At 41.8% G+C, this 23,291-nt stretch overlaps 2 protein-coding genes across 3 annotated transcripts in view; one reads left to right on the top strand and one right to left on the bottom strand.

Annotated features, from left to right (window-relative positions):
• Positions 1-23,291, top strand: part of CFAP20 (cilia and flagella associated protein 20) — a 309,756-nt gene that overhangs the window by 156,564 nt on the left and 129,901 nt on the right. The window lies entirely within an intron of this gene.
• The window catches only part of CCDC113 (coiled-coil domain containing 113), a 34,737-nt gene that overhangs the window by 4,719 nt on the left and 6,727 nt on the right, over positions 1-23,291 (bottom strand). Inside the window, exons 4-8 of one of the 2 annotated variants that reach the window (XM_050773034.1) lie at positions 21,380-21,535; positions 19,982-20,062; positions 17,054-17,209; positions 11,829-11,936; positions 752-907 (exon numbers count right to left, since the gene is read on the bottom strand). In XM_050773034.1, coding sequence (XP_050628991.1) covers positions 752-907; positions 11,829-11,936; positions 17,054-17,209; positions 19,982-20,062; positions 21,380-21,535 — 657 coding nt within the window. Of the gene's footprint in view, positions 1-751; positions 908-11,828; positions 11,937-16,985; positions 17,210-19,981; positions 20,063-21,379; positions 21,536-23,291 lie in introns of those variants that run through there. The other variant, XR_007721876.1, reaches the window with a different exon arrangement.

Below are 23,291 nucleotides of genomic sequence, written 5' to 3' on the forward strand. Positions count from 1 at the left end.
GCCTAAGTTTGGATCCTAATTTACTCTCTGCTGCAAAATGGCCAAAGGAGAGGCAGAAGAAAGTAACATAGGAAATGGGAACCAGGGTCTAGATGTGAAAACGCCAAGGTCCCAGTTTTCCAAGTGACCTGACTGGCTTTCTAAGCTACTCTGATGATGTCCTGCGTGACCTCAGTTTGCAACGTGGCCATGGCAGTCTGGGTGCTTGTCTTTCTTCTGACACCAGCATATGGTTTCCATTGCCCATTTATCCCCCACAGCTCACAGGAGCAAGGGCGCTTCCTGTCACACTACCATATTCAAAGTCTGCGGGATTCGTTGAAAAGCAGAAAGACCCATGGCGACTGTGTACATGCATGGAATGAGGTCCTGAGTGATATTAAAAAATCTATCAGTATCTCATTTTTTAAAAAACTGACTTCTCCATGTATAAAGTAGCAATCACTAAATTACCAGTGCAGAGGGATTCAGAAACTTCTAGAATTCATTAAGAAAACAGGCAACTAAAAACACACTATTACTACAGAGTTTCTCCCTGAAAATGGAAAAGACCCTGCCCCTAACAATGCAAAAGGGGGAACTTAAAAAAAAAATCATCCTTCATCTTGGTTTAATAGTTAAAGCAACTGCTGAGGTTTCTCCCAGAAATTACATATCCAAACATCTATATTCTTAGCCCAAAGAACAAAATCCTAAATGAAAACACTGAAGACATAAAAGACTGCCCATCTCAGGGCTCCCCGTGGCTCACCTCTGCTATCTCCACTTTCCTTTCCCACATCTTGATGCTCTTCTCCAAGTCCCCATTTAAGATCTTCTCCCGGACGTAAGTCATCACCTGTGGCGCCCGGAACTCAGCCAGCTGCTTCCGGAGCCTCTTGTTCACTGCCTCGGCTTTGGCCCGGTCCTGGGTTGGGAAGAACCAGTTACACCCAGGGAACCCCAGAAGTTCTTGCTTTGAGAACTCACTGGCCCTGACATCTCTTCCCATGGTTCTAATAGAGTTCCAAAAATAATGTTTACATTTTCAAAGAGGTTGGGGAGGGGGTGGGAATCACAAAACTCTGATTTTTTTGCAAAACATATTTTAAGCCAGTTCAGAAACACCTAGTGTGGTCTAAATAGTCTTGTTTCTTTCATTCCTTTCCCTTTTCTTTTCCTTTCCTTTCCTTTGTCTCTCTTCCCCTTTCCTTTCCTTCCCTCCTTCCTCTTCCTCTCCTTTATTAAGGAATGTGTTGTAGACTTCTTAGGGTTTTTCTGTGTGTGAAAAATTGTGTATTTAAGTGTACTTCGATCAGACTCAATTCACTTCCATGTCTTTTTAAATTATAAGGTATATATAAAAAACATGAAATTTATCATCTTAACCATTTTTAACTATACAGTTCTGTGGCGTTAAGTACATTCACATTCTTGTGCAACCATCACCACCATCCATCTCCAGAACTCTTTTTGTCTTGTACAACTGAAATTCTGTACCCATTATACAATCACTCCTCCTTCCCTCGTCTCCCAGCCTCTGGCCCCCACCATTCCACTTTCTGTCTCTATGAATTTGACTTCTCTGGGTACCTCATATAAGTGGAATCATACAGTATTTGTCCTTTTGTGACTGGCTTATTTCACTTAGCATAATGTCCTTAAGTTTCCTACACATGGTAGTATGCGTCAAAACATCCTTTCTTTCTAAGGTGGAATGATTTTCCGTTGTATGGATATACCACATTTTATTTATTTTGTTTATCCATTCATCCATCGATAAGACACTTGAGTTGCTTCCACTTCTTGGCTATTGTGAAGAATGGTGCTGTCAACATGGGTGTATAAAACTCTGTTCAATTCCCTTCTCAATTCTTTTGGGTACATTCCCAGATGCAGAATGGCTAGAACCTATGGTAATTCAATTTTGTGAGTAATCCTTGTCTTTTAAATATTTATTTTAAAAATTATCATACTGTAAAATTCATTAGCCCTTTTAATAAAATGCATTTTTTAAAAATTAACATCAGCTGGGGACAGTGGCTCACCCCTGTAATCCCAGCACTTTGGAAGGCTAAAGCGGGCGGATCACTTGAGGTCAGGAGTTTGAGACCAGCCTGGCCAACAGGGTGAAACCCCATCTCCACTAAAAATACAAAACTGAGTTAGGCATGGTGGCTTAGGCCTGTAATCCCAGCTATTTGGGAGGCTGAGGCAGGAGAATCGCTTGAACCCAGGAGGCGGAGGTTGCAGTGAGCCGAGATCATGACGCTGCACTCCAGCCTGAGTAACAGAGTGAAACTGTCTCCCCCCAAAAATTAACATTATCCTTTTAACTTTTATTTTACTAATTCTTTTGTTTAGGCTATACATTCAGTTCAAATGGTACACTGTGACGAGCTCCCATCCCACTCCTGTCACCCCATCAGGAGGGTCTCCTGCCTAGAAGCATACACTGTTTTTAGGTTTTGTGCATCTTTCCAGAAATCTAGGCTTATACAAACATGTTTCCCTTTTTTGACCTAAATAGTAGCATACTCTATTCACTTTTATTCATCCAGATGTTTTCATTCAATAAATCTTGAAGATCTTTCTGTATCAGCACATGAAGAATTTACTCATTCTTTTTGACAGCTACATAATTTTCCACATGGATGTACCATAATTTAACAATTATCCCACAGTCACTTAACTGTTTAATCTCTTGCTATTACAATAAGCAATGCTGCAATTACTAACCATCTGGGTATACATCACATTGTCATTATGCAAGTGAATCAGTAGGATAAACTACTAAAAGTGAAATTGCTTGTTCTAGGGCAGTGGTTCTCAACCAGAGGTAATTTTGCCCCCAGGGGACATTTGGCAATGCCTAAAGACATTTTTGTGGGAATTAGAGGGGTGCTGCTGGCATCTAGTAGGTAGAGGCCAGTGATGCTACTAAAAACCCTACAATACACAAGACCTCCCCCTGCCCTGCCGCCACAAGAAAGAATTATCCAGCCCCAAATGTCAATAATAATGTGTTTAGGGTGAAAAACCCTGCCTTAAGCACATGTGCATGTTAATGTTTGGTAAACAGTGCTAAATTCCCCTTTATAATAATCAAGACAATTACACTTGCGCAGTAATGTTTGAGACTGCCGGTTTTCCCTCATTCTCTCACTACAGTTTTATCAACTCTTTGATCTTTGTCAATCTAAGAGGAGGAAAATAATATCCCATCATAGCTTTATTTTGTATTCTTTGTATTATGAGTGAGGTAGAGCATTTTTCACGTTTTAGTATTTTAGCTTTTCAGTAAACTCTTGAAAACTTTTGCCCATTTTTTCTATTAGTTATTAGTTTTTTCTTGTTGATCTGTAGAAGTTATTTGTTTGGAGTTATTAGCTCCTTGTGATTTTAGATACAACATTTTTCCAGTTATTTACCTTTTGACTTTGCTTATGATCATTTTTGCTATGCGAAAAACTTACATTTTTATATAACTCACTTTACTGATGTCATAGTTTCTAGGTTTTATATTTTGAAAGGCCTCTTCATTCCAAGATTAAAAATTTTCCTAGTATTTATTTTAGGATTTTAATGGTTTTCTTACTTACATTTAAATATCTGATATACCTGAATTAACTTCAGTAAAAGACATAGTTCCAACATAATTTTTTCCTTAATGGTTGACCAGTTACCCCAGTTACCCCATGTCATGTATTCAATAATCTGGCTGTCTGTTGATTAATGCCATGCCACTTTTATCATAAAGGTATCAACATCAAAGTTTTATCAAATATTTATATACTTATATGATCTGTATCAGGGTTCATTATAAGACCTTATACATTTTTCTTTGATCTTCCAGCCTATTCCTGAGCTTGTTTTAAATATTGTAACTTTATAACATATTTCATTATCTGATAGGGCTAGTCCTCTCATTTATTCATTTGGAATTTGGGGATACTCTTTTTCCCCCCCACAAGGAATTTTTGAGTCAGTTGATTTAGATTCTTAACAACAAACAAACAAAAAAACCTTCCTTGGTATTTTAATTGGAATATCATATTTCACAGATCAACTTAAAGAGAACTAACATTTTTATTATGTTGAATCTTCCCAATGTGGTATTGTCTTTTAATTCCTTGCTTCACAAAGCACAATCTGTGGCACTAGAAACACCTGGGAGCTGCAGACTCCCAGGCTACCCTGGACCTACCCACTCAGAATCTGTATTTTAATAAGATCCCCAGGTAATTGGTTTGCACCTTCCACTGTTTCAATACACTATAAAACAAGCCACTAATTTCATTTTTATTAACTTGTTTTCAGAATGCAATAATAAATTGTCAGGTGTTCAGTGAATAGCTCTTGTCTGTTTAGCATAAACAAACAACTGTGGAGAGACCCAAAGATATGGGCAGAACCATCAATGCATACTCCTGTCCAGATGGTGATTTGAGAATACCTAAGACAAATATTATGAAGTAGCAAGAACGAAGGCATTAAAACATAAGTGCTATAGCTGTGAGGGACACGCTGAGAAGACCAGAGATTATGATCCCCACCCAGCAACCCACAGCAATGTCACTATGGGAAAAGTTGTCCACTGTCCCACCCCAGTTCCAGGGCAGCAGTGCAGAAGTTTTGCCCAGGGAGAGAGGCTGTGTATTTGTCTGTTTTCACACTGCTGTAAAGAACTACCCGAGACTGGATAATTTTATAAAGAAAAGAAGATTTGATTGACTCACAGTTCTGCATGGCTAGGGAGGCCTCAGGAAACTTACAATCATGGTGGAAAGTGAAGGGGAAGTAAAGCACATTTTCACAAGGTAGCAGGAGAGAGAGCACGTGCAGCTGAAACTGCTACTTTAAAAACCATCAGATCTCGTGAGAACTCCCTCACTATCATGAGAACAGCATTAGGTAAACTGCCCCCATGATCCAATCACCTTCCACCAGGTGTCTCCTTTGACACATTGGAATTACAATTTGAGATGAGACTTGCGTGGAGGCACAGAGCCAAACCAAATCAGGCTATAAATCAGAGGGCCATGGAATGTTGCCCAAGGGGACTTGCTTTATTTGGAACAGAGATGGGGAGCTCATGCCTAAGAACTGTGTGGGAAACAATGGAGTTTTTTAAGGTAAGCAATTTAGAGGAGGCTGGTAGTTCCACAATGTTAGTAGCAGCAAGTAAAATACTAAGCCAGCTATATGTTTAACAGAACAGAGAAAGAGACCACTAAGAAGAGCCCTTTGAGAGTTGGGGGAAGCCTCAAAGACTGGCAACACTTTGCCCCTGCAAAGGGTCCTGACTTTAATTGAATCAGAATGTAAAACAATTACTGTCTCAGGGTACTGTTGAAAGCAATAGAGCAATTAGCTAACAATTAATGAAGGCTGATGGCCAGGTGTGATGCCAATAGAGGTAGACCAGCTGTAAGCTTAGTAGGAAGATGCAGAGTCAAAGAGAACTCAGCAGAAGCAACAATTATCCCTGGTCATCAGGGCAATTGTATCCATGACCAAGGCTGCACCAGGTGAGGAGAAACATTAGAGAGTACTAACAGCAGGGGGCCGGGCGCGGTGGCTTACGCCTGTAATCCCAGCACTTTGGGAAGCCAAGGCAGGCAGATCACGAGGTCAGGAGATCGAGACCATCCTGGCTAATATGGCGAAACCCCGTCTCTACTAAATGTACAAAAAATTAGCCTGGCGTGTTGGCGGGTGCCTATAGTCCCAGCTACTCGGGAGGCTGAGGCAGGAGAATGGCGTGAACTTGGGAGGTGGAGCTTGCAGTGAGCCGAGATCGCACCACTGCACTCCAGCCTGGGTGACAGAGCGAGACTCCATGTCAAAAAAAAAAAAAAAAAAAAAAAAAAAGAGTACTAATAGCAGGGGAATAGACTTTACTGATCTAGTCCAGCCAAGTCACTCAACAAGTAACAAGCAAAAACTATGACAAGCCCAAGAAAGGGGTGGGAGGGATCAATATCAAGAATTGCTGTATCACCTAAAATATACAGCTTCCAACAAAAATTATGAGATAGGCAAAGAAATAGGAAAGCATGATCCACCCAGGGAAGGCAAAACAAACTGCCTTTGAGGGACAGCAGATGGTGGACTTAGCAGACAAAGTCTTCAAAGGAGCTATTCAAAAAACCAAAGGACACCATGTTTAAAGAATTAAAGTAATAATAATAATGTCTCATCAAGTGACAAAAATCAATAAAGAGGTAGAAATTCATTTTTAAAACATAGAAAATCCAGAATCTTTTCAATATGATGACTGAAATGAAAAATTCACCACAGGAGACTGACAGCAGATTTAAGCCAGTAGAATAAAGCATTGGTAAACTTGTAGATTGATAGAGATTATGCAGATTGAGGACCAGAGAGAAAAAAGAATGAAGAAAAATTAACAGTCTCAGAGAAATGTGGAACACCACTAAATGTACCAATATACAGGTAATGGGAGTAACAGAGAGAGAAAAGAAAGAGAAAGGAGTAGAAAAAATTATTCAGATATAATGGCTGAAAATTTCACCAATTTGTTGGAAAACAGTAAGCCACACATCCAAAGGGCTCAACAAACTCCAAACAGAAGAAATGCAAATAAATCCACACCCAGAGACTCATCACACTCAAAATGTTGAATGGCAAAGCAAAGAGAAAATATTGAAAACAGCAAGAGAAAACAATTCATTACGTACAAGAGAAGCCCAACAAGATTAACAGCTGATTTCTCATCCAAAACAATGAAGGCCAGAAGGCAATGGGCTGAAAGAAAAAAACCTGCCACTCAAGAATATTAAATCCTCAAAATGATCTTTCAAAATGAAAGCAAGCAATCAACACACTCAGATCTTGGTTTCTAATGTCATTCTCAAATAAAAGACACCAAGCCTCCTTGGAGAAATGGTGGATTCTAGGACTGAGGCAGAAAATATCTAAGATGAGCTTAGAACATCTTCTGGTGCCAGAAAGGAAGTGCTCAAAAAAAAAAAAGCCATAAAGATGAAGAGAGTCAAAGGGACACCAAATTCAACTGAAAGTGCTCCCAATGGCCAACCTGGAACAATCTGAGCAACAAAATAAATAATGTAATACAGTCACATGCCACATAAAACATTTTGGTCAACAGTGAACCACTTATGAAGATGGTCCCATAAGATTACAATGCCATATCTTTACTGTACCTTTTCTATGTTTAGATATGTTTGGATACACAAATACTTAGCATTGTATTATAATTTCCTACAGCATTTAGTATAATAACATGTTTTTCAGGGTTATAGCCTAGAGCAACAGGCTACACAATAGAGCCTAGGTGTGTAGTAGGCTATACTATCTAGGTATACCATCATAGAGTATACTCTATAATGTTCACACAATGATGAAATTGCCTAACAATGCATTTCTCAGAATGTATCCCCATCATTAAACAATGCATGGCTTATGATATTATAACCCAACATATAAAACAAGTATCTATGAATTGAAACTGATATAAATAAATGATGTTAAAAATAAATAAATGATGTTAAAAATAAATAAATGGGGGAGAATAGATAAATCTCCTATACAAAGAATTCCAAATAAATTATGTGGAACCCCCACTCCTTAAGTATGGGCTGTACATAGTGACTTCCTTTCGAAGAGTACAGTATGGAAAGGAGGGAGAGTAACTTCACAGTGAAGAAATCCGTCACATACTATCCATCTACGTGATCAAGGTTAACATCAATGATGAGTCATGTTGATAGTAGACTCCCTTGAAATGATGTGATGTGAATGGCACTTTATGTCTGTGGTCTTCCCCCTCAAAACACATAAACCCCAGTGTAATCATGAGAAAAACATCAAACAAATCCCAGTGGAGGAACATTCTACAAAAACCTGACAAGTACTCCTCAAAACTGTCAAGGTCATCAACATCAAGGAAATTCTGAGAAACTGTCTTAGCCAAGAGGAGCTTAAGGAGATATAGCAGTAAATGTAATGTGGATATCCTGGGTGGGATCCTGGAACAGTTAAGGGACGTTAGGTAAGAACTAAGGAAATGTGACAAAAGCACAGACTTTGATTAATAATACTGTATCAATACCAGTTCATTAATTGTAAAAAACACATTTTACAGATATAAGAGGTTAAAATAGGGGAAACTGGGTATGAGGTGTATGGCGGTTCTCTGTGCTATCTTCACAATTTTCCTGTAAATCTAAAACTTCTAAAATAAAAGTTTATTTCTGAAAAATAAAGGAAAAATAATGACATTCCCAGATTAACAAAAACCTACAGAAGTCATGGTTGGCAGACCTGCCTTACAAGAAACACTACAGGAAGTTCTTCAAGCTGAAAACAAGTGATACCCTACAGGAATATGAAATCGACATTAAAAAAGTAGTGCAAATAAAATTAACTGTATAATAGGTAACTATAAAAGACAGTATAATTGCATATTTCTTCTCTTAACTGATTTAAAAAGCAAGTGTATAAAAATACATATATAATTGTATTTGGGGAACTATAACATGTAATCATGGAGTGTATTTGACAGTAACAGCACAAAGGAGGCAGGTTGAAACAAAGCTGTATTTACATAAGAAACATCAGATAGTAACTCAAATTCACAGGAAGAAATGTAAACAAAAAGGTTAATATGACAAACTCTGTGAACATATTTCATCTCCTTTCTTCTTTCAGCTTTTGAACTCCTCGCTCACACCATTTAAAAAAATTAACTCAAAATCGATTATAAACCTAAACATAAGAGCTAAAATTATAAAATCTTAAAAGAAGACAGAGGAGAAAATCTTCATGATATTGGGTAAGGCAATGATTTCTTATATATGACACCAAAAGCACAAGATCAAAAGAAAAAAAATGGATAAATTGGACTTCTACCAAAACTAAAAACGTTTGTGTTGCAGACAAAACTATCAAGAAAGTGAAAGAAAATCCACAGTATGGGAGAAAATATTTGTGAATCTTATACAGATGATCCCTGACTTACAATGGGTCAACTTAAGTTGCTTTTTTTTTACTTTAAGATAGTGCTAAAGCAACACACATTCAGTAGAAACCATACTTCGAGTACCGACATAACCCATTTTTCACTTTCAGTACAGTATTCGATAAATTACATGAGACATTCAACACCCTATTATAAAACAGACTTTGTGTTCCATGATTTTGCCCAGTTGTAGGCTAATGTAAGTGTTCTGAGCATATTTAAAATAGGCTAGGCTAAGCTATAATGTTTAGTAGGTCAGGTATGTTAAATGCATTTTTAACTTACGATATTTTCAACTTACAATGGGTAAGTTAAAAAGATAAATAACCCAACTAAGCAAAAGACTTGACTAGACATTTCTCAAAGAAAGACAAGTGGCCAATAAGCACATGATAAGATGCTCCATGTCATTAGAAAATTCAAATAAAAACCACAACGAGATATCACTTCATACCAAGTAGGATGGCCATTTTTTTAAAAAAACTGAGAATAACAAAGATGTACGGAAACTGGAACCCTCACACATTGTGGGAATATGAAATGGGGCAGCCACTTTCAAAAACAGATTGCTAGTTTTTCTAGGTGTTAGACATAGAATTACCATGTATAACCCACAATTCCACTTCTAGGTATATGTCCAAGAGAAAAGAAAACACATCAAGAGAAAAGAAAACACATCAAGAGAAAAGAAAACACATCAAGAGAAAAGAAAACACGTATCCACAGAAAAACTTGTACCAGGATGTTCATATCAGAATGACTCATGATAGTCCCGAAGTGGAATCCCAAATGTCCACCGAGTGATGAATGGATAAATAAAATGTGGTCTATCCACACAATGAAATGCTATTCAGCCATGACAATAAAGAAATGATACATGATACAAGTGTACCTTGAAAATGTTATTCCAAGTGAAAAAAGCCACTCATAAAAGACCACATATTGTATAATCTCTTTTAAATGAAATGTCCAGAATACGCAAATCCACAGAGGCATAAAGTAGATTAGTGGCCGCCAAGAGCTGGAGGGTGAGAGTGGGGTGTGGGGAATGGAGAAGGACTTTTCTTTCTTTCATTTTATAAATAAATGTACTTAAGTAGATTTTTGTTTTGTTTTGCTTTGAGATGGAGTCTCCCTCTGTCACCCAGGTTGGAGTGCAATGGCACAATCTCGGCTCACTGCAACCTCCACCTCGTGGGCTCAAGCGATTCTTCTGCCTCAGCCTCCCAAGTAGATGGGACTACAGGTGCCCACCACCACGCCCAGCTAATTTTTGTATTTTTAGTAGAGGCCGGGTTTCACCATGTTAGCCAGACTGGTCTTGAACTCCTGACCTCAAATGATCTGCCCACCTCAGCCTCCCAAAGTGCTGGGATTACAGGGCGAGCCACTGCACCTGTCCTATGGGGAAGGAGGTCTAATGGGTGCAGGGTTTTCTTCTGGGGTGATGAAAATGTTCTAAAATTATTGTGCTGATGGTTACACAACTCTGTGAATATATTATAATCCACTGAACTGTACACTTTAAATGGGTGATTATATGGTATATAAATTAAATTCCAATAAAGCTATTTTCAAAACATTAACAAGAAAACTAAAATATACTAAGCAGTGAATGCCCGGCTTTAAAAAAAAAATCAATTTTAAGTTTTACTTTTAATCTAATAACTATCAACCCAAGGAAAAAATAAATAAGGACCACAGCAATTCTGCATTAAGAGAGTTCACAGGTTTTTGCTTTAACTTTGCTTCTTGCCACTCTGTACTGAGCCTGGGGTTTTTTTGCGGAAGATGTTGGTTCTCCATCGAGAAAATGATGTGCATGCTGTGATGTAACTTAGATGTGAATAATCCTGTGGCTTTGGGGCCACTGTAAGCAAATTTGGGGCCACACAAGACAATGACACTAATAATCATACAGTTTTAGAGGTTAACAAAGCGTCATTATATGTGGTCCTCTCTAGCCACTACAATAAGGGCAGTAGATCTATTTCACAGACGTGGAAACAGTCCTATTTAAAAGCTTGTTCAATACTAGAAATTGGCAGCACCAAACCTCATACCAGGCCTTCTGATCACGAGTCCAGCACTCTTTCTCCTGCGCCCCAAAAAGTTCTCTTTGCATCACATCCTATGTGCATTTAAGTTAGGGAAATTCAGCTATCAATTGTCAGCAAAGTAATGAGAGAGGTAAATTGCAATTTAGATAGGCAGGGAGCTCAGATGACTCCATTCACCTCTTCACACAGTGACCACAGGCCTTGGAGTGAGCCCAGGACAGAGGTCACAGGTCTGCTGTCCTTCAGTGGTCTCTGCTACAGGCTACTCAGGCTGTGAGTGTCTAGCCCGGGTATCAGGCGAGATGTCATATGGTTATGACCTCTCTCTCTCTCTGTTTCTCTCTCTCTCTCTTTCTGTCTCTCTTTCCTCTCTCTGTCTCTCCTTTACATCAAACATTCTATTTTGGCATGTGTACTTTTTTTCCTATCAGGGACATTACTACATGCATTAAACATTTTTCCTGGGGTTATAGACACGAAACTTTGAATATTGTACTTTATGGGTCACTTAAGGAATTCCCAAATGTTATTTGGACTCTACGAAATTTTTGTTTTCTGAGGTGACTCTAGAACCCAACTCAGCAGTAAAATGCGACACACCTGGACTGTAGGTCTCCAGGTGCCACTTTGTGCTTTGATGGCCCAGAGCTACTTTGATTTTTATGGTCTAGGCTTTTCTAGATAAACCAGCAAGGTGGCTTAGATCTTGGTGGACCTTGACTCAAGCCCTTATAAACACAAGGAGACAAATACCAGAAATACCACATTTTGCCCTCTCCTACCTCCTCTACTTGTAGTGTTTCTTTTTCAATTTTGTCAAGTAGCTCTTTTCTCAGCAAGATCTCCTTGTCCAGATTGATGTATATTTCCATTGCCTTGTGAAGCTTGCTCTGAAATATAACAACACAGCAAGTCTTGAGCTAAGATGACCTCTCAGAACCGCAGGAAGGGGAGACAGCTCTTTGTTAACGAACAGAAAAGCAGGACCATCCAGAAAGTCCAAATTGCCTTTCTCACTGTTGCCCAGATTTTCCAAATCCTGATGTCTGAGAACTGGTGTGGTAGGAGGGGACCTTGGAGTCTTGTCCTCAGCTGGACAGGCAAAGAAGTAAGGCACACGGGGACCTAAATCCTGCCCTACTACTCACTAAGGAGATCTTTGGGGAGGTCCCAGAACCTTTCTAAACTTGGGTCCAGTCACCATGTAGGGTTGTGGAGAGGTGTACAGGAGACAGCCTGGTAGAGTGCTGAGGCACATGGAGAACATTCAACAAACAGCTGCCGTGACTATCTCATGTGGATGGAGAGTGGGGAATACTCCTCATAAGGTGGGTGCTACTGCTATCTCCATTTATAGGTGAGAGAACTGACCCTTAGGGAGGTAAAAACCATTTCCCCAAGGACACAGAGACCAGGGGGAGCTGGGAACTGAGCCCATACAGTGAGATTCCACAGCCCACAGGCTCCACCACCGTCTCATCACCTAATGAGGCCGGGCCTGCTAGTTTTAGAGGAGTCCTGCAGGAGCACAGCCTTGCAGATTCCCACGGCATCATTGCCCTTCACCGGCTCCTGCAGGCCCCACCCCTGCTTCTTAGATTGGTCCCCTTTTGACCACTCTCTCTCAGTGGGGAAGAGTCGGCCAGAGGCACTGGGATGTGCTTTGCTGAGCAGAGGAGTGGGCCAAGGGAAAGACACAGTGATTTGGGGGAGCTCACTCAACAAACCCTGAAAACCCACCCACCAGGCGCCAGTCCCTGCACCACGCACTGGCCAGTGAAGCAAACTAGGCTCTGCCACCAGAAGGCTGACTCACAGCCCGGACAGTAGGGGAAAGGCAGTAAAATAATTGCAAGAAGAAATGTAAGACTGCAATTGTGCCAAGCTATGAGAATGCCAGGACAGGGTTGGAGAAGGTTTTCCTGAAAAAAAAAAAAAAATATATATATATATATATATAAATATATATATTATATATTAAAAATATATATATTATATATTTAATATATTATATATAGATATATATATAATATATATATATAATATATAATAATATATATATTATATATTTAATATATAATATAATATATAATATATATATTTTTTATATATATGCTGGGAAGAGAGCTGAAAGGTTGAGTCAGTATGTCTAGGTGAAGAGGGAAGAGAACATTCCAAGCTAAGGAAAGAGCCAAGGAGAGGAGGATCTAATAGGAGCTGGGAGAGTGGGTAGAGAGCGGCAGGGACCACAGTCAAAGTAAAGGCAGGAGGAGGGGGCAAGGGCATTGCCCCAGGGTGTCAAAACAGAGAAGACTAGAACCACCTGCCTGGGGGACCTTCCATCACCCAGGGGCCATTCTCTTCCCCACTCCTATTTTCAGGCCTCCCTTCTTAAGGCTCATTCCCTGTTCCATGTCCTGCCTGAGAATTGCTCTGCTAACGAAAGCAAAAATGAATGAGACCAGACTGACAGGGTGAGGTGTGGGGCCAGGGAGATGGGGCAGGACTTTGCTGCAAATCCAGCAATTCAGGTGGGAGGAAGGAGAGTGGAGGGAAGACAAGTGGTCACCAACTTAGAGCGGCAGGGCAGGAAGGAATGGAGGTACAAGAGTAGCAGCGAGGCCATCACTGGCTCTGCCAGGGCAGTCTCCACGAAGGCTGATAAAAGCTGCATTGGTGATGCTGAGTCAAGATGTGGGTCCCTTGGGGAGGCCACTTCTGAAAAGGACTGCATTCACTTTCTATTGCTATGTAACAAATTACCACAGACTTTTGTGGCTTAGAGCCACACCCATTTATTATCTCACAGCTTCCATAGGCCAGGAGTCTGCACACAGTGTGGCTGGATTCTCCCCCACGGTCGCATCTGGCTGAAATCAAGGTGTCCGCCAGGGCTGTGGTTCTTGTCAAGGGCTCAGGGTCCTCTTCCAAGCTCCCTTATTGCTGGCAGAAGGTACTTCCTTGAAGCTATAGGACCAAGGCCCTTGTTTTCTTTTGGGCTATCAGCAGGAGGTCGCCTCAGCTTCCAGAGGTCCCTCTTGAATCCCTTCCATATGGCCCCTCTGTCTTTAAGCCCACAATGGAGAAGACCTCCTCCAGCCATTTCTCCTCATGGTTCATATCTATGACTTCCTCTTCCAGAGAAACTGTTCTTTCAAAGGGCTCGTGTGATTAGGTCAGGCCAAGTGGGTGATCTCCCGGTCTTTAGTCAACTGTGCCATACAGTATAACCGACTCATAGAACAGAACAGAACTTAACCGAAACCATCATATTCACAGTCCTGGCCGGAGATTATACAGGGTGTAGATACCAGGGGCTGGGGAGTCTTGGGGACATCTTAGAATTCTACCTACAAGGCCCCAGATCACTAGTTTACAGGCAGTCTGGAGTGACTCATCACAGCTGTAGTCACATGCTTACATTTCACCAAACTCCACCAGGCAGGGCTTGAGGGCATAAAGTCAGAGAAAAAGCTGCCACCTTGACTCAGGCTCACACATGAAACTCACAGAAGAGAAGAGCCCATTTCTGCCTGGTGCTGTCTCAATGCGGTACCCTTAGCACTTAGCCTGGTGCCTACCCTACTGAAGGTATTGGTACTTTTAGTATAGAGGAAAATTATTCTGCATGTCTTTAACAAGGTTTCATACTTGGGTGTTTGATATTTGTTTCTTTATTTTCATTTTCGGATTGCTGGGAGAATGAATGTTTCATATTTACATCAAAGTGGCCCCTCCTGTCACCCTCCCACGCCTACCAAATACACACCTGTTCTGCAAGCAGTTCATTCAGCAATATTGGCCAAGCACCTGCTTTGGCCAGGCACCATCCTTGATGCTGGGGACATAACACATACTAGATAGAGCATCATCCTGGTGACACAAAACTTGCTTCCAAGAGGTGAAGAATCTTGCCTAGATGAAGCACCTCCCCCAGCAGAACATTCAAGCACAGGCAAGGTCTGACTCCACAACTCAGTTGTTCTGCCTCCATTTCCCCCAGGAATGGCTCTCACTCTGCCCATGGTGGCCTGTGCTGCTGATCTCGGGTACTGCAAGCAATCTGCACTGCGTGTTTAGACCCATCCTAAAGAGGTCAGGCCCTGCAACCTGGCAGTTTGATTTTAAAAATCAGTAGCTCCATTTCCAAAACCCTTGGCTTTTCCCCCACAAGACCAGGCAGGCCCTGTGCTACTTAACTGATTCCACGGGATAAGATCGAGGTCCAGTGTGATCTAATGAAGTACAACCCGCTCTCCAGGCAACGAGGGCCTGGGAGCCACAGGAATTGGTTTCCTCTATAAATAACAGTGATCAGATAAGCTAAAAACTGATGAGAGAAGCTAAAAGTAGAGGATCTGTTCGGATGTTTATGACACATAAATTTCAGAATGCCAGCACACTGTTTTCTACATACTTTATGCTGGAAAAGGCAGTCGGGTGGGATACACACTGAGTTAGGTGGGATGCACACTGGACTTGGAGTCCCATCTCTGTCAGTAACTTGTTGCTTGAATTTGGCAAATACTCTGCATCTTTTTTTTTTTTTTTTTTTTTTTTTTGAGACAGAGTCTTGCTCTGTTGCCCAGGCTGGGGTACAGTGGCATGATCTCAGCTCACTGCAACCTCTGCCCCTGGGGGTTCAAGCAATCCTTGTGCCTCAGCCTCCCAAGTAGCTGAGATTACAGGTGTGCACCACTACGCCCAGATAATTTTTTGTATTTTTATTTAGAGACAGGGTTTTGCCATGTTGGCCAGGCTGGTTTTGAACTCCTGGCCTCAGGTGATCTGCCCACCTAGGCCTCCCAAAGTGCTGGGATTGCAGGTGTGAGCCACTGCTCCCTGTCTACTCTGCATCTTTGACCCTCGGTTTTTTCATTTGTAAAAGGAAAATGTTGAACAAACATAAACCTGGCCTAAACGCATTCACATTCACATTTTTAAACTGTGTGGACCAAACAAAGCCCACCTGCGAGCTACCTAAGCTCATAGCCACCGATATCACCTGGGCACTATGTGAGGGGTCAGCAAAACTTTTCTGTAAGGGACCACATAGTAAATATTTTAGGTTTTGCAAGCCCAGAAGCAAAATTGTGGGTATTATGTACTTATATTAACAAGAGAAAAAAATCCTACCAACGTTTTATCGATTCAATTCAAGATATAATAATTGAGTACAATATTTTAGAATATAGGTCTACTAATGAAAGAAATGGAATTTCTAGGGAAGAAACCAATGTTGCTTCATTTGGTTTCCAGTTAGTGTTTTCTATAATCAAATTGGTTATAAAGGTTCTTCTGTAATATCATTCTTAGCTCACAGGGCAGTGGGTGGGGATACACTGGCCTGTAGTTGCTGAATACTACATTAGATGGTCTCTAGCAGGGTAACCAGATGGCCTCGTCTGTTGGGGCCAGGCCCTTTGTGTGCCTATAGTCTCTGCCTAATTATTAATAGTGCTTCTTTTCCCTCCCAAAAGAGTTCTGTTTGGATGATAAATTATTTAGTAGTTTTCTGATCTATAGCTAAGACTGCTTTCCTTTGCAGGGTTTTAAGCAGGAAAGTGCTTATAATGTGCTCAAATTAAACAGGGCTCTAAATGTGGTTAGTTCTCAAAACTCACCATCCATAAAAATCACTTGGGGAATTAACAACAACAATAAAAAAGAAAACAAAATAAATAAGATGCATAGCCCTCACCTCCTAATTCAATTAGTCAGAGTGGGACTAGTCATCTATCTATCTATCTATCTATCCATCCATCCATCTATCTACCTACCTATCATCTATCTATCTTTTTTTTTTTTTTTCTTTTTAAAGAAAAACCCTGGTTCTCACACACAGCCAGGGTTATGGGAGCATTCAGGAAATTTCAGAACACATGGCTTGACAGTGAGGGGGCACCTAAGCGCTGTGTGAAACCGGAGTGCACAAGAACCTCCCTGTGGCCAGAAAGGTGAGTATGGAAAGCCTTGGGGGAGCCTTAGGCATCAGGGATGGCCTTACTTTGTAGGCATTGAGGACCTGCAGAGTATTTCCAGATGAGAGCTTTAGCTGGGTCAGTTCTTGATTCCTTGCTTCAATTGTTTCAAGAAATTGAGCGTTCTCTATCTTCAACTGCTGAAAATCAACATCATGAAGGGCCTCACCCACCTCTTCTTTCTACAGCTCAGAAAGATGAAAGAAAAGATGATACGTCAGCTGTGATTCTGAATGTATGGCTCACATCTTGCAACTCTTGATAAGACTTTGGAGGTCAGTCATCATTCAGTCATTCAACAAACACGTATTGGGCATCTGTTTGGTCCCAGGCATGGTGTTAGGCACTGGGAATAGAGATTTAAGTAAATACAATGTTCCCTGGCTCCAGGCAGTGCATATGAGGGTTTACAGACAAGCCATTGACTCAACAGTGTGGCGCAGTGGGATGTGTTGTTCGGGGGGAATGTGGGGGAGTGGGGGCAGAGGGCACACAGAAGTCGCTAAGCCAGGCCAGGGGAGGATGAAAGACTGAGTCACGCACAGAGGACATCCCACAGTGGGTGGTGCCTAACAGGGCCATGAAGGAAGAGAAAGAATCAGGCCATTTAAAAGTTGTTTTTAACATGAAAAACCCAGGACAAGCAGCCCATAGATTCCCCCTTCTTTGATCATCTGATATTTCTGCACTGCAGTGCCCAAGTGTATAAGGTTCCCTCCCTGTCCTGGCCCACCTTACCAGCCCTGCCAGGTCTATGCCACTTTATATCTGTGGCAGACAACAGACCGACTTGGGAACTGCTGTTCCTCACTCCCACACCTCACTCATGCTGTCTGTCCTATCTCCTGGGATTCATCTTCTTCCCCTTCCCAAAACAACACAACTTCCTTAAGCCCCAATACAACCATTCCTCCAGCTCCGATGCTCCCAACCTGTTTTCCACACCGGAGGGGGATCCCTCTCTCTGCTGAGCCCCTGGAAGCTTTAGCTCTGTGATCCTTGGTATGTAGCTTCTTTTTTTATTTTTCTTTTTTTCTGAGACGGAGTCTCGCTCTGTCACCCAGGCTGGAGTGCAGTGGCGCAATCTCGGCTCACTGCAAGCTCCGCCTCTAGGGTTCATGCCATTCTCCTGCCTCAGCCTCCCGAGTAGCTGGGACTACAGGCGCCCGCCACCATGTCCAGCTAATTTTTTTGTATTTTTAGTAGAGACAGGGTTTCACTGTGTTAGCCAGGATGGTCTCAATCTCCTGACCTCGTGATCCACCCACCTCGGCCTCCCAAAGTGCTAGGATTACAGGTGTGAGCCACCGCGCCCAGCCAGTCCTTGGTATATAGCTTCTGTATACAATTACACATATACACCTTTTCTCACAACACTGCTGCCCACTAGTCTAGGAGCTCACAAGGGCAGGGCCCGTGTCTGTGTTACCTCTGTGTAGCAGCAGCATTAAGGTTAAAGATCATCCATCTACTCCCTATCTCCAGCTTAAAGCCCCTCTTCAAGATGCCGGTGCTTGCATGAACCTCCAAGTACCAGGAACTGATGATCTGCAGACAGCTCCACTGGGACCACTCACTGCAGAATTTTTTCTTGCACTGAACTCAAATCTCCTTCCCTGACACCTCCATCCACAGCCCCAGCTCTGCTCTCCCTTCCTGCTGCAACCCTGAGCACTTGGAGACATGGCTGTGGCCCTCCTGGGCCCTCTCTCCTCGGGCACATCAGTCCCAGGCTCTTGGAGATGGTTTCTATTCCCGACATCTGGCTTGCTCTCCGATGTGAACTCTAGTTTGCCAATTCTTCCAAGGGTGGGGCTCACCCTGTGACATGACACTCCAGGTAGGGGCCGCTCAGACACAGCAGAGAAAGTCTACCCCTTCCTTGTTCTGGGCACTGTGTTTCTATAAGTGCAGCCTACGCCATAGCATCACCACCAGCTGAGCTGACTTTATCAGGTACTCTATGGCTAAGCCAACCTGTACCTGATCAGGTATTTTGGGGGATCAAAAGTGTAGGTGTTACACTTGTCCTTCGTCACTTCATGCTGTTAAATCTGTCCCAGCTTGCTGAGGTCTTTCTGGATCCCAAGTCACTCAAGCAATAGTGCCCCAACGTGTTAATTCTCCTGCCCAGTTTTGTGTCCTTGTCAGTAGCCCCCTTTGATGAGCATGCCACCAGTGCCCAAATTCAAGTTAATAATAAAAATATTGAGCTAGGAAAGGACGGAACCATGTTTGCCTTACTGCCTTTCATCAGGAGCCATTAGGGTCAGCTGGTGGCGATGCTAGACACATCAAAGCACATATAACTGTGCTACCAGGCCATTTTCCCAGAAAGGGCCAACAAGTATGTCTTGAGGGTCTTTTAAATTCACGCCAACTCTGTCTACAGAAAACCTCTGATTTGCCTGCACAGTCATCATATGAGTTTCCTATTGCTGCTGTAACAAATCACCACAAACCTGGTGGCTTTAATGCAAATTTATTATTTTATAGTTCTGGAGGTCAGGAGTCTGAAATGGGTTGGGAGGCTCAAATCAGGATCTCAGCAGGGCTGCATTTCTTCCCAAGGCTCTAGGGGAGAATCTGTTGTTTCCTTGTCATTTCCAGTTTCTAGAAGCTGTCTGCAGTCCTTGATTCCTGGCCCCTTCTCCCTAGCATGAAAGCTCATCACTCTGATCTCTGCTTCTGTTATCATAGCTTCTCCCACCCTCCTGCTTCCCACTGATAAGGAGAGAGATTATATAGGGCCCACCCAGGTAATTCAAAACCATCTCCCCATCTCAAGATCCTAAATTAATCACATCTGCAAAATCCTTTTTGCCATGTAAGTTAATGTATTCACTGATTCCAGGGATTAGGATATGGACATTTTGGGGTGGGGGTGGGAACCTTATTCAGCCTACCATGGTAACCTTAAAAAGAAACAGAGAGAGAGAGAAAGGACCACATACCTGCCTCAATTGTGAAAGCAGTTTTTTCCTCTGAACTTTGAGAGAAACATTTTTCAAACGTAATTTCTCCTTCATATTATCCTAAAACATAAAGGCATATTTTAATGCATTTAATCTATTTCTCTCCTTTTTCCCATTGGTTTGAAAAGTGGATGGTTCTGGGGCTGCAAACCAAACCTTGAGCTCTAACATTCTGTCACTTATTTTAGGTCCTTTTACTTCTACTTAAGCTGGGGCTGGTATGATATTTCATGACCAAGAAGCAGAAGACATTGGTTTTGCAACATGCAAATTTTACATTGCTTTCAAAATCAAGATTATTTGGGTGTATGCTACTGTAGGGGTCTTTCCTGACAAAATGATCTTATGATTTTTGGTCTTGTATTCCCATGGTAGTTTACATAATTTTTATTACTCTTAACATGTTAGGGTTAGTAACCCTACCTTGTCTCCAGGATCTAAAGCTTGACATATTGTAAAATCTCTGGAAATGAAGGTTACCCCCCAAATTCTCCTTTTTTCTCATAACAGCCCAAGGTCTATCTCCTGATAACAAAGGATCTCAAAGAGCTTTAGATTCACCTGTAATCCCAGCACTTTAGGAGGCCAAGGTGGGTGGACTGCTGGAGCCCAAGAGTTCAAGACCAGCCTGGGCAACACAGTGAGACCCCATCTCTATAACAATTTTTTAAAAGGTTTTTTTTTAAAATTTGAAGAAGAGATTTACCTGTCCTACTCCACAGTCATCTCTCTAGACAGGCTGGACCAGACCAGTCTCATACCTTTCTCAAGAAAAGATAACAGATCTTGAAACAAATAACAAAAAACAGAAATCAATCTGAGGTACTATTAATATACATCCTGCCTGGCTGGTGTTAACCTTGATAAACATGCATTCATTCATTCATTCATTCATTCATTCATTCATTCATTTATTTTTTCTGAGATGGAGTCTTGCTCTGTTGCCCAGGCTAGAGTGCAGTGGCGTGATCTCGGCTCACTGCAACCTCTGCTTCCCAGGTTCAAGCAATTCTCCTGCCTCAGCCTCTCAAGCAGCTGGGATTACAGGCGCACACCACCTCACCCAGCTAATTTTTGTATTTTTGGTACAGATAGGGTTTCACCATGTTGGCCAGGCTGGTCCTCCAGCTCCGATGATCCGCCTGCCTCAGCCTCCCAAAGTGCTGGGATTACAGGCGTGAGCCACTGCGCCCAGCCATAAACATACATTTTAAAACATGCATATACACATACACTTTCAGGGATGCAAAGAAAATCTGCATATGTGGGCAACATTTATGGTAGACCAAATGGAGCTAGGCTGCTTCACATGGACGATTTCTATAACATCCCTGCAAGAATGTTTTTTCCCTTTTTAAGCTCCGTCTGCCAACTCACCCTCCGGCGGTTCGTGTCCTCTATGTATTTCATCACTTTCTGAGTGGCCAAAATACTCCCTTTCTTCTTGGATATGGCTTTTAGAATATCTTTTTCAAACTCATGCACTGCTCTCGCAACTTCATTCCATCGAATTTCAGCCTCCTCAATGATCGCCTGGGGGATCAGCACAAAGAGAGAAGAATGTTTCCAGCAATCTTCAAGGATGTGTCCTCTAAGAAAACCTAAGTTCCCAGGCCTCTTTGTGTCCCAAAATATGTTTCTTCTTAGTCTTAGGAACATATCCTTAAGATACAAACTTGACTATTCAATGTTATTAGTTAAAAGCATTCTTTGAAAAATAGAATCCATAAAAAGAGAGCAAACAAAAACAGATGTCAGGTATCTATCTTTTTTTTTTTTTTTTTTTTTTTAATGGAGTCTTGCTCTGTCGCCCAGGCTGGAGTGCAGTGGCACAATCTCGGCTCACTGCGACCTCCGCCTCCCGGGTTCACGCCATTCTCCTGCCTCAGCCTCCCGAGTAGCTGGGACTATAGGTGCCCGCCACCACGCCCGGCTAAATTTTTGTATTTTTAGTGGAGATGGGGTTTCACCGTGTTAGCCAGCACGGTCATGATCTCCTGACTTTGTGATCCACCCGCCTCGGCCTCCCAAATTGCTGGGATTACAGGCGTAAGCTACCGCACCTGGCCTTTTTTTTTTTTTGAGAGAGAGTCTCGCTCTGTTGCCCAGGTTGGAGTGCAGTGACACAATCTCAGCTCACTGCAACCTCCGCCTCCCGGGTTCAAGCAATTCTCCTACCTCAGCCTCCTGAGTAGCTGGAACTAAGGCACCCACCACCATGCGGGTGGTGTCTCTTAGCTAATTTTTGTATTTTTAGTAGAGAAGGGTTTCACCAAGTTGGCCAGGCTGGTCTTGAACTCCTGACCTCAGGTGATCCGCCCACCTCAGCCTCTCAAAGTGCTGGTACTACAGGCATGAGCCACCATGCCTGGCCAAGGTATCTATCTAGATATGTATTTCCATATTTGAGATTATTTATCCATTAAAAATATCTGTAAGGATATACATCAAAACATGAACCACAGTTACATCTACAGAGATGGACTAGTGGGGAAATAAAGAGGCACTCTTATTATATTTCTGTTACTTTTAAAAGAAGACATTATACTTCCAAACCTGAGTATTTGAGGGGAGAGAATGGAAAAAAATAAAGAAGATATTATAAAGTCAGGTATGGTGCCCGTAGTCCCAGCTGCTCAGGAGGCTGAGGCAAGAGGATTGCTGGAGGCCAGAAGTTTGAGGCTGTAGTGTGCCATGATCGTGACTGTGAATGGCCACTGCACCCCAGCCTGAGCAATGCAGTGAGGCCCCATCTCTTAAAAAAAAAAAAAAAAAAAAAAAAAAAAAAGTTATAAAATGAATATATGTATTGACATAAAGAGATGTTGTTAAGTGAAAAATATAGTTTACAAAATAACATGATACTATTTTTTAGAAGAAATTCATATATGCATAGAAAATTATCTAAACTGTAGGAGGTAAATGGAAAGTCAACAGAAATTACCTGTGAGTGGTAAATTGTGAATGTTTTCAAATGTTCTTTTAGCTTAACTGTATTTTTCAACATTCTACAACATAGATTGCCTGGAAATAAGAAAACACTTACACACACACACATTACTATAAAAAATACAGTGGAATGGTATCTGCAGCCAGACTGCAAATCATCCTAGTTCAGACTTTTTTTCTGGGCACCAAGAAGCAAAAGCATTTTCACTGGCTGACCTCAGGCTCCAGCCTCTTCCCAGCCCCATCATCTCCACATGGTAGAACATCAATCCACCTGAAATGCTGCTTTCAACACGTTGCTCTCCTACTCAAGTATCCTCAGTGAGGTCCAGCTTTCTAA

Source organism: Macaca thibetana, chromosome 20 (genome assembly GCF_024542745.1).
Source record: "Macaca thibetana thibetana isolate TM-01 chromosome 20, ASM2454274v1, whole genome shotgun sequence".
Lineage (NCBI taxonomy): Eukaryota > Metazoa > Chordata > Mammalia > Primates > Cercopithecidae > Macaca > Macaca thibetana.